The 14,620-nt window shown below is 41.2% G+C and overlaps 1 protein-coding gene across 2 annotated transcripts in view; it reads left to right on the top strand.

Annotated features, from left to right (window-relative positions):
* lpcat2 (lysophosphatidylcholine acyltransferase 2) overlaps window positions 1–14,620 on the top strand; it is a 78,771-nt gene that overhangs the window by 17,127 nt on the left and 47,024 nt on the right. For both annotated transcript variants that reach the window (XM_078544244.1, XM_078544246.1), the window contains exons 4-7: window positions 1,665–1,777; window positions 1,888–1,948; window positions 2,634–2,692; window positions 4,383–4,417. In XM_078544244.1, coding sequence (XP_078400370.1) covers window positions 1,665–1,777; window positions 1,888–1,948; window positions 2,634–2,692; window positions 4,383–4,417 — 268 coding nt within the window. The remainder of the gene's footprint in view (window positions 1–1,664; window positions 1,778–1,887; window positions 1,949–2,633; window positions 2,693–4,382; window positions 4,418–14,620) is intronic.

The following is a 14,620-nucleotide window of genomic DNA, read 5'->3' as shown; positions in this document are numbered from 1 at the left end:
AAGGTATCTCAAAACTCTGAGCAACAGATGAAGCTAGCTGTTTCACGCTGCTACTATGCAGTAGCATCATGAGTGGTATTCGCCACTAAAAGGATGCTGCCATCAAACCAAAAAGATGTTCTGCCTATCACACAAATGAGTAATATGGTATATGAATTTAGGTGCCTGTGTTATGCTAGGTGCGTAGGCCTTATGTCCCAAAGACTGGCAGATCGTATCAAACAGCATGTCCTAGCCGTTGTTCACAACTGGCAAGATACAGACCATACCCAACTAGCCTGTGCTTGCAAAACTCAAAACAGTGTCCAACATTAGATGTGATTTCACGACTGGACAACATTTGCTAAATAATCCTCAATGTGCTAAGAATTACGCTGACAACTGATTTGACATTGTCAGTCAGGCTCGCAGTGTGGCACATTTGCGTGTACTGGAAGCTACGTATATTAATACACAGGGTCCTGTTCTTTGCAGACAGAAATCTGTACACACATTGCGCCTGCTTCAGCTAAACAAAATAAGTGACAGCCATTTGCTGACTCATTCCTCAGGGCAATGTCTTGACTAATCAGGGTCAAGCTGCCAGGTTTAAATTTCAAACAGTGCTTGGCAGTTAACTGTCAGTCACCATCACTGGTGCATTCTTCATGGCAACGCCTCTACCAGTCAGAGTCCACTTGCCAACCAACCTGCACACTGTCCACATACAGTATAAATGTTGTTTTCCCTTTATGTTGGTATTCTTGCGAAGTGTCTGATGAGGGCAAGTCAAAAATTTCGACGTCTCTTTTTTCTCAGCAATATATAATTCTTGCTTCTTACACAGCCCTGATTTTAAATGCTCCACTAATGGTGCCCATGCCTTTAGCTGCCAAGGTCCTTTGCTCAGGAATTTCCTCCCTACACCTCTCTGCCTTGCTTTCCTCCTCTAAGACATTCCTTAAAAAATCTACCTCTTTGACCAAACGTTTGGTCACCTGGCCTAAAAATATGCTTACTGCTCAGTGTCATATTTTGTTTTATGACGCTCCAGTGAAGTGCCTCGGGGTAATGAATATAAGCTGTTGTTCGTGTGCATCCCCAGTTGCCAAGCATAAATGGTGGCTAGTGTTAGAAATTTTTTTAAAAATCAAATTGTTACATTAGAGATCCTTTTCAAAAGGTACTCTTGGATCAGAACAGAAGCTTTATTCTGCAACAGACTGGTGATATTTCTGACTAGAATTGCTTGATGCTTAAACTGTGCTCAAAGTGGAAACGTATTCCTTTCCAAAATATTGATTTCTTCACCTCTTGAGCATTATTTCTTTGATAGCTCTTTTTAAAAGAAACTTAAAATAATTCAACTGGAGCCACTCCGAAACAAAAGCATTGACTAACTAGTCAAGTGGAGACAGAGTTGAAAATACTGAGTAAAATATTTCATAAAAAACAGTTTGTAACATAGCACTCAATAGAATTATTACAATTATAATGCTGTAGACGCTGTAATAAATGAGATTCTCGGTTTGATAAATTAATTTTACTCTTGGTATGACTATTTTTGGACTTCTGGCTTATTTACTTAGTGTTTTCTATCAGTTTTTTTTCGAGGTAATGACACTGATTTAAAATAACGTAATGGGAGAAAAATAGTTTGTAAAGCCTTTTTTTTTGTTTTTTAGTATTACTGAGTTGTTCTCAACCTGTATTGGTATCACGCACTGAGACAAATTCTAGGAAGAAAACTGTTGAAGAGATTACAAAGCGTGCACAGTCAGGAGGGAAATGGCCTCAGGTATTTTAACCACATGTGATTAGATGTGATTGTCTAAACTCTGGCAGTTTTATTAGACCTGAGTTCAGTATCAAGTCTCTTTGTTGAAGAATCATTATTTTTCTTTCAAGCTGATGATTTTTCCAGAAGGTACCTGTACAAATCGTACCTGCCTCATCACTTTCAAATCAGGTGAGCAAACTGTTCTGATTAAATTTTCACGCGTATGTCCTTGTTTTACATATATACTTTAATCACAAGCTTTCAAAATTGGATGGCAATTGTCAATATAATGGTTGTAACTGAGAATTTATTGCTCATTTAGTAAAGAAAGAATTAAAACTAGGACGTCTGATGGAATTTGAACATGCCGCCTTCCTGCCGTTTCAGCTTTTGTTTTTTAACGTAACTTTAGCATGTTAGTAGAGGGGTCTATTTTATAAAGGTATCAAACCTCTTTCCCTTCCAGACTTCAAATATGTGACGAAAAGTCATTTTATTTCGAAAGTCTGGACAAACGTAATTCACAAATAAATTGTTTTCCAGTAGATTTCTGATGCATTCAATTCATACATCACTAAGTAATCGGAAAACTTAATGTTTTCCCACAAGTAAAATGAATTGTTATCTCCTAAAACTGCTTTTTATGAAAGGTTAAGAGAAAGGGATAAGGTAAACTTTACAAACACCAAAACACCCAAATATGTCATCCCTTTTCAAAGATCAGCCCCACGTATTACCAAATCTTGCTATTTTTTTCAATCTCTGGTCTCTCCAGTCACCATATTTAATACTTTCAGTATTTTTGAAGTGATGAGGGCAATGTTTTACAGCTTCAAAAAAGTATTAGAATCTTAATTGTTCCTGATGTTTACAGGTGCTTTTATTCCTGGAGTTCCCGTACAGCCAGTGCTTATTCGATACCAAAACAGACTGGTGAGTTTTTGTGTGTACAATTTTATTTCATCATCTTCCATCCTTTCCTCCTCCCTTGACCTCTTGAACCAATGAAGTAGGAAATGGGTAACAATTTTTACTCAGGCTTTAACACTGCTCCGTTCAGAGCAAGCAATGAGAAAAACCCATTGAGCCTAATCCTTTCACCAATCCTATACAGTCTGTACTGACGTAAACTGTCCCAACTCATTCATTCTCTTGGGTTAAAGGGTATAGTTAGCTTTTTGTGAGCGACTTGAGGCAATTTCCCAAAAGCTCCAAGATTGTAATCTCTATATTTAATGCTGAGGAGTTGCAATTAACACTTCTTAAGGAAACATTTAATCCAAGATTTGTGCCCTGAGTTAAGCTTGCTGTCTTGCCTGCATATTAAAAATACTTAATAATAGTTTGGAATAAATAATATTGAGATTTATCCCTCAATCCGAATGTGATGCAAAGAATAACAGTCATGGCACAAAATGCTGCTTTAAAAAATATTTTAATATTACTACAATATGTCATGTGTATGAGCAGGCCCTAAACTTAGCTAGTCAAGGTAATATAGTAACAAATGTGCAACAGACTGTCAATCTGAAGCCAGATGTTTGCTTGTTTCGGGCATCTTTGGAACTTGCAGGTTATTGATGTATTTTACTCTTTTCTAAAGATGCTTGGATGTTGGAGAGGTGCAGACTTAGGCAATTTTCCATATTGTCGGTTAGATGTCAGTGTTGTAGCTATACTGGAATGACTGACCTGTTTCTCAAAAAGAACTCCACTAGTTGTGTGAGGAATAACTTAATGCTTCTAAGGCCATACTGATTGCTGTTTATAGTTCCTGCATTCTTTATAGCAATCTGCAAAATATTCTTGCATTTCCCTCACCAACATTAGAACAGATGGTTTCACATTTGCTGAAAACTGAGATTGCAATTTGTGACTCCCTGCTTGTAAATTTAAATCTGTATTTCTGGAAATTCAGAGCACCTAATCAAAGTCTAACATTTTGATTTACTTGTATCTTTTGAGATTCTTCTTATCCAAGTAGACACCTACGGTTAGAATCTTTGGTGGGAGATGGGCAGAAATCCAGAGAAACAGTGGGAACAGCTGCATATCCAAATTATAGCAAGAGATTAAGATGCATCTATCACTTCTTTATATGCAGACAGTGGTCAGCTGCATGTTTATGGATTTTTACACAAGCCATTTAAGAAGAATATGAAGATCTAATTGAATTAAGTATTGGTTCCAAATTGTAATAAAGGAAGTAGAGTAACAGTTCATGCATTGGAAGAAGTTGGTGAATGTCTGTTGAGAGCTGACAAGGTACTGCATGATAATGTTTGGGCTACGAAGTTATCAAGTCATTGAATCCTTCACTTACCTTGGAATCTGGCAATTCAACTTCACTTGATATACTATCAAGTCACTCATTCATTTATTAAGAAAAATGCAACACTTAAGTTCTTCAGACAAAAATCAGCATTGTTAATGAAAGATAAATTGGATTTCCAATATTTATGTTTTCAATTGGTTACATTGTGAGTGGATCTCTTTAGCAGAGCAAGCTTTTCTTTCCTCAAGAACCACAATGCAGAGATTAGCATGCACATAGATAACTTGATATTTGGCAAGGATTAAATTGTAAATGATTAAACTAATTTAAAAAATTGTTTTCCAACAGGACACAGTGACTTGGACCTGGCAAGGGCACAGTGTGTAAGTTTTTTTTGTATAATTTAATTTATAATTTAGAAATAAAGTTGAATAATGGCTGATAAAATTAACCAGCATGTAGGTTTAAACAGATGTTTAATTTTCTGTTAAAAGCTGAGGACAAACAGAAGAACATTTAAAATGCCTTTGTTAAACTAAACAGTTGAAGATGAAGGAAATGTTGTGGAAGTTCTAATAGTGGAAAAAGCTGACCTTAAATGCAACGATGTTTCCACGAAGGATGAAATTCTTGCCAAACTGAGAGAAAACTGCTTGGTCATTCAATGGCCCAGAACTTCTGATCTGGGTTGAAATCCCTATTTCTGAACCAGATCAGACTAAAAGTTACCTACTTACCTTGCTATTATTTTTCAGGCCCGAGTTCCGATGGAGGATCTCCATTTTATCTTAAATTAAAGAGTGTTTAAAATACAAACTTTTAAAACCATTTACCTTCCATCCTTCCCACAACACCAAACTAAAGTTATGAATGATAGCTTCAGTAGCTGTGAGCTTGATGTATATTCAACATGTTTCACCATGCCATCTTTCCCCGCCTCTCTTGTGTTGTCCTGTTTCGTGAGCCTGTGCTTGCATGGTTCCATTCCTACATCTGTCTTAGGGAAACTATTATTAAAGATGTTATAGCAGGGCACTTGGGTAAATTCAAGGTAATTAGGCAGAGTCAACATGGTTTTGTGAGAGGGGAACCATGTTTAACCAATTTATTAGAGTTCTTTGAAGAAGTAATGTGCTTATAGATAAAGATGAACCGGTGGATGCACTGTACTTAGATTTCCAGAAGGCATTTGATAAGGTGCTGCATCAAAAGTTATTGCAGAAAATAAAAGCTCATGGTGTAGGGGGTTACATATTGGCATGGATAGAAGGTTGGCTAGCTAACAGGAAATAGTGTAGGCTTGGGTCATTTTCAAGTTGGCAAGATATGAGTGGTGCGCCACAGGGATCAGTGCAGGGGCTTCAACTTCTTACAATTTATATAAATGACTTGGTGAAGGGACCAAAGGTATGGTTGCTAAATTTGCTGATGATACAAAGATAAGTAGGAAAGTAGCAAATGGAGTATAATGTGGGCAAACATGAAATTGTCTATTTTGGTAGGAAGAAAGAAAAGAAGCATATTTCTAAATGGTGAGAGATTGCAGAGCTTTGAGATGCGGAGGGATCTGGGTGTCCGAGTGCATGATTCGCAAACGGCTAGTGTGCAAGTACAGCAAGTAATTAGGAAAGCTAATAGAATGTTATTTTTTATCATGAGGGGAATTCAATACAAAAGTAGAGAGATTATGCTTCAGTTATACAGGGCATTGGTGAGACCACATCTGGAGGGAGTACTGTGTACAATTAAGGAAGGACATAAATGCATTAGAAGCAGTTCAGAGAAGGTTTACTGGATTAATACCTAGAAAGTGAGGGCTGTCTTATGAGGGAAGGTTGGACAGGCTAGGCTTGTATCTAGCGGGGTTTAGAGTAAGAGGCAACTTGGTTGAAACATACAAGATCCTGCGGGATCTTGACAGATCTGGATGTGGAAAGGACGTTTACTCTTGTGGGAGAATCTAGAACTAGGGGGGGTGGGGGGGCATTGTTTAAAAATAAGGGGTCACCCATTTAGGGCAGAGATGAGGAGAAATTTTTTATGATGGTCATGAGTCTTTGGAACTCTCTTCCTCAAAAGGCGGTGGAAGCAGATTCTTTGAATATTTTTAAGGCAGAGCTGGATAGATTCTTGATTAACAAGGGGATGAAAGGTTATTGGGGGTGGGTGGGAATGTGGAGTTGAGGTTAAAATGAGATCAGCCATGATCATATTTAATGGTAGAGCAAGCCTGAGGGGTAAGTGGCTTACTCCTCCTAATTCATATGTTTGTATGTACCTCTCTGAAGGCAGCCAGAGCATTTCTACCTGTGGTTTCTCATCCATCCCATACAGCAATACCTCTGCAATCCTTACTAGATCTACCTTTGGGCCCAGTTAGTTTTCAATCAGCTTTCTCAAGTAAACTGATAATATCCAGCTCTATCTCTCCACCACTTCTCCTGAATCTTTGTAATACTTTAATACCATTCAACTGTGCACCCCCACTTGATGCAACACTGTGGCAAGGTCTTTAGTGGCCTTAGTCCTACTATGTGGAACACCCTCCCTTAGCTTCTCTACCTTTTGAAAAAAACCACCACAGATCCCATGTTTTCAACCTAGTTCACTTCTCCTGATGCATTATTTTCCCTGGCTCCGCATTGAGCTTCAGTACATCTGTTTGTGAATTTCTTGGGGTTTTCCGACTAAATATACTATGTAAGTGCAAATTGGTATCGATATCTTCCCTTTTTTTTAGATAAATTTGTCTGTTCTCCTTGCTGATTTAAAGAAGAGAAAGCTATGTGGAATACTTTGTGAATTACTTCTTTCCCTCAAGTTACAGATTTTTTGATTGTGAAATTATGACTTTTGGATTTTCACTCTTCTCTGAGCTATTTTCGTGGCATAGAGCGCAAGAGGGTCATTCGTGCATCCCTGAAGTGCTCTCACTGATGTATTGAAAACTGTCCTTTTGAAGTGATTTTTTGGGTGGTTCTGAGGGACTTGAGTCTGGACAAAGGATCCCAGATTGGTTGCTGCTACATATTGAATTAATAATGATGGGTTTTCTTGATCTATCCTAGGAAGTCTTAAATGTTACCTCCCATTAAAATAAAATGGTATGTCTGCATGAGGCCAAAAATACCACATAAAATGAACATGCAAGTATCATTATTAAAAAAGAAATGATACACCTGCACAATCATCTGCACATCCCTATTTGCTACACTCTACATTCTTCTAGGGTAGGTTACATAGACAAGAGATTAACAGGTTTCAGTGAAATTACATAATCTTTTCCCTCCTGCAGTATATAAAGGCACCCTATGGGGCTGAGTTCAGTTCTTTTATTCTCACCATTATTACAAGTTGCGTTGAGTTTGCCACATCAAGAAATCTTCCCTGCCCACCATTCAATCCCATGCAGTCCTGCATTTAGTTACTTTGCTTCAAACTTAACTCTTGAGGGTTCACATTAAAGCCTAGTGTAAGTTATAAAATTAATTATGTAATGTAGTGAGTTACAAAAAACTCTTGATTTCAAATGAAAAAAAAAAATATGTTGCCTTTGTAAGTTAACCAACTATAAGCATTGCTTACATTCAACTGCCAGGGGAGAGTGAAGTAAAAAACTGATTGTCTGTTATTGAAACAAGAACACTGAGACCAAGAAATCAAGGGAACAAGTTCTCCCCTTCCTGTATATCTAGAAATGAACCCTATCCTCAGCATACAGATCAAAAATTGAGCTCTGCAATGCCACTGGTGTCAACACTGCAGGAGCCCTGGGGGATAAAGATGGCAGTAAATCATCTTCTGGCTGTTTCTGCATAGCCTGTGTAGCTCATTGACTCTCTTTTACTGCTGCAAGGTTAGTGGAAGTACTGTATACTATGACGTTGGAGAAGCTTTCTGGTTAAGAGTCAGAACGGTGTAGTCACAGAACCACAGTGCAGAAGAGGCCCTTCGGCCCATTGAGTCTGCACTGACACATGAGAAACACCTGACCTATCTACCTAATCCCATTTACCAGCACTTGGCCCATAGCCTTGAATGTTATGACATGCCAAGTGCTCATCCAGGTACTTTTTAAAGGATGTGAGGCAATCCGCCTCCACCACCCTCCCAGGCAGTGCATTCCAGATCGTCACCACCCTCTGGGTAAAAAAGTTCTTCCTCACATCCCCCTAAACCTCCTGCCCCTCACCTTGACCTCCTTGGGTTGCAGAATGAGAGGGAGATGGAGCACAATCAGCTGAGAGAGAAAGCTGTGCAGAGGAAGGAGGAGGGCTCTCAACAGAAGACCACATTCACCTAAGGTATTTGGGGAGCACTCCTCCTACCTCCAATTCAGCCAGGGGCAGTGGCTGAGGTGGCTACACATTACCAAGGAGGTGGTCATTAACTGAGCCACCTCTTCCAGCCAGTGCTGCAGCTGCAGAGCAGGGTGAGGACAGTGCAGCTAGGTGGCTGCCATTGTTCTAAATTTCTACGCCTAAGTATCCTCCCAGACTGGAGCTGGAAACATTGCCAACAGTTCAGTTTGTCATGCCATGCACTGCTGCATCAGGGAGGTCACAGAGAACCTAAGCAGGGCAGTGGGATTCTCACTGATGTTGGGAGCCGTCAGTGAGAATTCCAATGACTGCAAGCACCATATATATCAATGGGGAGATGTACTAGAATTTACCCTGAATTTACAGTTAGTGTGCAAACATACACATAGCGTCGTTTTGGTGAATGCCGGTAATCCTGGCAGCAGCTTTCATCTTGCAATAGTCAGCCATTACCATCATTTCTGTTTCACCACCATGAACCAGAGGATGGCTATATGGTGACCAGGGCTACCCGAATGTGCCTTATGACTTCCCTCTGTCACCTGACCACACTCTCAAAGCCATTCTACCCTATGGAAACCTATGGAACAAACCATTGGCATTGTAAAACAGCTGTTCTGCTTGGGCCACTCTGGAAGGTGGGGTGGGTGGGAGGGAAAGTGGTGGCAGGTTGTATGCCCTACAATAATTGCTGGTGTGTTGCTCCAAAGTTGCGTTGGTTTGCTGTGTTCCACACAAACTGGATCTCATGAGGTTACAGCCCTTGGCACAAAACTTTCGGCGAGTACATTGAGAGGAGGAGGAAGAGAGGAGACATCATTGCTCCACCATTTCTATGCTGGAAAACTTGGGTTCCAAGCTCTATGGGAACTCCTGTGCCAAATTAGAGCTGGACTCCTCCATGAGAGTAACAACAGACTATGTGGCAGGACTGTCAATGCACCAAACATCTCTGTGTGCATGCCACCAACCTTTCCCTGCATATCACCCATCCAAGTTCTCATCTGAGCCTTCTGCAGCAGGGCTCATTTGTAACATCTCCCTCCAGTGAACTAGCACATGTGCAGTCCTTTCCTCCTGTCCAAGCAGCAGCTTTCACTCGAGGCTGGTGACTCGCCAGATGCCGATCCCACCTCTCGACTACCCTTGAAATTATGCATGGTACCTATATTTGAGCTGCTGCTGGCTGCGTGTGTCAGTTCAAGTAATGATGCTCCTTCGTCAGATATCTACTGTTGTTCATGCCCTTCCTGAGGAGGTTTCACTGGCTGGCCAGGCGGCAGTTTTCTTAGGCATCTGAAAACGATTGCAGAAGGGAAGAGTTAAAATGAGGGAAACAGTGTGAGTGGAAAGCAGGAGGTCCATGGTCTCACCATCTAAAGCTTGTACTTCATGCCTGATAGCAGGACAATGACAAATTGGGATTTAACCAGATGCATAAGGCAGTAATGTACCATCAGTCTGTATGTTCTTGGGATAACAGCTGCAATCAGGCCTGTGTAGTACCGTCTTCTCCAAGCTGTTTGGGAAATGCAGTCTTGCCTATCCCCCAGAGGTCCTCTGTTGCTTCCTTCCTTCTATTATGTGCCGCCTTGTCCTTCACTTGAAAGTGAAGAGTGTCAGTGGATTTGTTGCAATGTGGTTGGGTGATAATAACTGTCATAGCGGACTAGCTGGAAGTATAAGGAAGCTGTGAGGTATGCGCATGAGGCCGTGGCAGAGACCAGTGTGTTTGAAGGTGTATTGAAATCTATAAATATTAGGCAGGAGTTTGAATGTTAGAGATAGCTGATGAATGAGTGATGAGGATGTGGTTCATTAAGCAGCATTTAGGTTTTGTGGTGCGGTGGGTAGGAGATAAAGTTTGAAGATTCATTCAATAAGCTTGATCACTCGTGTGAGGTCATTAAAATTTTTGCAGCACTTCAGCAAGGTCCTCTTGGCCTGGACTCCTTGAATGACTTCCATGGCTACCTGCTCCCAATCTTTTCTTAACGTATGCCTTGAGGGCCTCCTATGGAAACACGATGTCACTTCTCCTTTTCTCCTTCAGGACTAAGGTCTCCAGCATCAGGGAATCAGGGTCCTCTCTCTGGCTTGCTGCTCAATGGATGCTTGTTATGCCTTATGAGAAATACTACTTTGAAATAGTCCCTGAACCTCCCTTTAAGAGTTGCAAGCTGGCTTTAAGAAGTGCAGCTTTAACTTGTGCTAATCTCACACAAGTCTGGACCCTCTGCTCAGCGTGCAGCCAGTCAGTAGCATGATTAGCACCAGGCTGCATAACCAAATCACCATGGTGAATATTAGTACGAAGTATGTGTGTGCTACCAATTGGGTGCAGGGGTAATAGTGCATCATGATCCCCACCCCTGCAAATTAGCTTTATCAAATTTTTAACCCACAGTCTTTATTGCTGCCACCAAATTAATCTCAGACTTCAGTGAAATCACAGAATCCCTCAGTGCAGAAGACGCCCTTCGGCCCATCGAGTCTGCACTGACACGTGAGAAACACCTGACCTACCCACCTAATCCCATTTACCAGCACTTGGCACATAGCCTTGAATTTTATGATGTGCCAAGTGCTCATCCAAGTACTTTTTAAAGGATGTGAGGCAACCCGCCTCCACCGCCTTCCCAGGCAGCACATTCCAGACCGTCACCACCCCCTGGGTAAAAAGGTTTTTCCTCACATCCCCCCCCCCCCCACTAAATCCCCTGCCCCTCACCTTGAACTTGTGTCCCCTCGTGACTGACCCTTCAACTAAGGGGAACAGCTGCTCCCTATCCACCCTGTCCATGCCCCTCATAATCTTGTACACCTCGATCAGGTTGCCCCTCGGTCTTCTCTGCTTCAACGAAAACAACCCAAGTCTATCCAACCTCTCTTCATAACTTAAGTGTTTCATCCCAGGCAACATCCTGGTGAATCTCCTCTGCACCCCCTCCAGTGCAATCACATCCTTCCTATAATGTGGTGACCAGAACAGCACACAGCACTCCAGCTGTGGCCTCACCAAGGTTCTATACAACACCAACATGACCTCCCTACTTTTGTAATCTGTGCCTCGATGGATAAAGGCAAATGTCCCACATACCTTTTTTCACCACCCCACTCACGTGCCCTTCTGCCTTCAGCGATCTATGGACACACAAGCCAAGGCCCCTTTGTTCCTCAGAACTCCCTAGTGTCATGCTATTCATTGAATACTTCCTTGTCAAATTACTCCTTCCAAAGTGTATCGCCTCACACTTTTCAGGGTTAAATTTGATCTGCCACTTATCTGCCCATTTGACCATCCCGTCTATATCTTCCTGTAGCCCAAGACACTCAACCTCACTGTTAACCACCCAACCACTCTTTGTCATCCACAAATTTACTAATCCTACCCCCCACATAGTCATCTATATAAATGATGAATAATAGGGGACCCAGCACAGATCCCTGTTGGACGCCACTGGACACTGGCTTCCAGTCATTAAAGCAACCTTCTGTCATCACCCTCTGTCTCCTACAACTAAGCCAATTTTGAATCCACCTTATCAAATTACCCTATATCCCATGTGCATTTGCCTTCTTTATAAGTCTCCCATGTGGGACCTTGTCAAAGGCTTTGCTGAAATCCATATAAACTACATCAACTGCACTAGCCTCATCTATACACCTAGTCACCTCCTCAAAAAATTCAATCAAATTTGTTAGGCATGACCCTCTGACAAAGCCATGCTGACTATCCCTGATCAAACCTTGCCTCTCCAAGTGGAGATAGATTCTCTCCTTCAGAATTGTCTCCAATAGTTTCCCTACCACTGACGTGAGACTCACTGGTCTGTAGTTCCTTGGCTTATCTCTGCAACCCTTCTTAAATAGCGGAACCACGATAGCTGTTCTCCAGTTCTTGTCACTCCCTATATCAATTTGCTTAAGAACCCTGCAGTCTCTCTCCCCGAGTTCCGTACCTTCATCCTCATTCTCTTGGGTGAAGACGGATGTGAAGTATTCGTTCAACACTCTACCGATGTCCCCTGGCTCCACCCATAGATTGCCCTCTTGGTCCCTAATGGGCCCTACTCTTTCCCTGGTTATCCTCTTCCCATTGATATACCTATAAAATATCTTGGTATTTTCCCTACTTTTATCATGTAATCATGTAATTGATTTCCCAGAAAATTCCTCTTTACATTCCCAGCCTTTCTTCCAAATGCTTTTGAATTAATGCAGCTTTGTGCTTACTGTCAAACATAGTGCACCTCCTGCAAGCCAAGCCACTCCTGACTTCCTTGTAGCTTAGTTCCATTCACACAGATGCTTTCAAAATCTCAGGTTGAGAAACTTAAGTTTACAAAGCTCCAACATGCATTCACTTCTGTAGATGACTGAAACTTTAGCCTTTGCTAATCATTAAACTTGTATGATAAACAGAATTGTTGTGTAAGGTTAATTCCTTTACAGGCTTCAGTATTCTTGTATTAATAACAGTAATGGTCCAACATAACTTGCCTCTGAAATCCTTGACTGAGTGAGGTGGATTTTCCTTTGTATCACTATGTGAAAGTAGGTAATCTAGGAGAGAATAAAAAGCTGGGTGAGCTTTTGTAGTTGGGGGGGATGAGAGTTGGGGCAGCAGCTTAGCTTCTGTCGAATTTCTGCATTTAAAAACGGCTGGCAAGGTTTTCTTCTGGCTGTTGTGTCTTCATTATATTCATTTTCCCAATCCCCACCCCACCATAAATAAATGTTGATGAGTAGGAAGGGTTCACTTCTCCACAAGATTTTCCTATCCTTAAAAAGTAATGATAGCACGTTAATTGCGGAGATGTAGGATAGTAGGGAAGCATTTAATGTAGGATTTAAAGAGCTGCAAGCATTTGGTTTATATTTGTCATTTGGACCTATTGAGGACTCAAGACTTTTCCTAGAGACTAGACCAGGGTCATTATAGTGACAAATTAAATATTAGTGGAGACATTCCTGGGTTATGGAGTTTCCACTATTCCTCTATCATAAGAAAGAGGATGATGGTAGAGGAGTGGACAGAGGCCAGGCTAATCCAGCATTATCGGCACCATGCCAGACATTGTATTGGTAAAGGCTGTCTTTTCTGAATATGTCTTTAAGGTAGAGTCTGAGACAGCTGGGCTTTCTACCTGAGGCTGTCTTGTGCTATGGTATCTGTTGGCCCTTGAATTGTAATTGATTTCAACTAGAGGCACAGATCTGTAGCTGTAAATGTCACAACAGTTTTTATGGCATCAGATTTTCCACACTGGGGGAGCATCAGCCTCAAAATTAAGTATGCAGTGTGCCCCTGCATCAAGCAGTTGTCTCCTGACCTGTTTAGATGGGAATCACTGACATTTTGCTTACTGTGGTCTCTGCCAAAGAGTACAAAATAAGCTTCTGCATAATAATGGTATTTCTACAAATCTAGTGTGCCAGTAATGGAACCCATTTTGCAATAAAGGTCCTTTATGCGTAACTGCTAAATTATTTCAACAAAAAAGACTTCCATTTTTATTTATTCATCCTCAGGATGTAGGTGTCACTAGCAAGGCTGGCATTTAGTGCCCATCCCTAGCTGACCTGTGTGACATTTGTCTATTGTTGAAAACCGTTTTGCAGGTGTTTTTTGGCATTTTTTATCTAAATTATTAAGACTTAAAGTACAAGTCATCTTTTGTCATCTTTCTCCCCTCTTCCTTGACAGTGGAAGTTTTGTATTCCAATATGGTTGGAGTGATCATTTGTTTACCTAGTAGGCCATGTGTCCAAATGTTCAAAAGAACTGAAGGTGACCTCTTGGGTTGAAGAGAGCGCTTCTATTATGGAATACTTCTCTGACAGGCATTTCTGTCATTTATCACTGATCAGTTAGAGAACATTCTTTTTCTAAATGGCCACAAAAATTGCTTTTTGGAAATGTATGATAGAATTAAGTCAAAAAGCAAACTACAGTAAAATGTTTGTTATCTGACACTCTACTAATCTGAATCCTCTATTAACCTGAATTCAGACCTGAGGTCAGGTCTGTTTTTTGACTAGAGATGTCAATCTCACAAGTAATTGCTATCGGTGGCTTATCTCGTTCTGGCCTCAGCCTCCCCCTATTCTGCAGCACCACTTGATTTGCACGCTTTTGCACCTCTCGTAAGACCTCAGCATATGCGTGATCACCCTAGAGCTTTCTGATTGGGTGAAATGCAGAACTCTCCTTACATGTTAGTAACCAGCACCTCCCATCCTTTGAGCACGCCGGATAAC

This window comes from Cetorhinus maximus, chromosome 6 (assembly GCF_964194155.1).
Source record: "Cetorhinus maximus chromosome 6, sCetMax3.hap1.1, whole genome shotgun sequence".
Classification (NCBI taxonomy): Eukaryota; Metazoa; Chordata; class Chondrichthyes; order Lamniformes; family Cetorhinidae; genus Cetorhinus; species Cetorhinus maximus.
The sequence above is the reverse complement of the archived record's forward strand: the minus strand, read 5'-3'. Positions and strand labels throughout refer to the sequence as shown.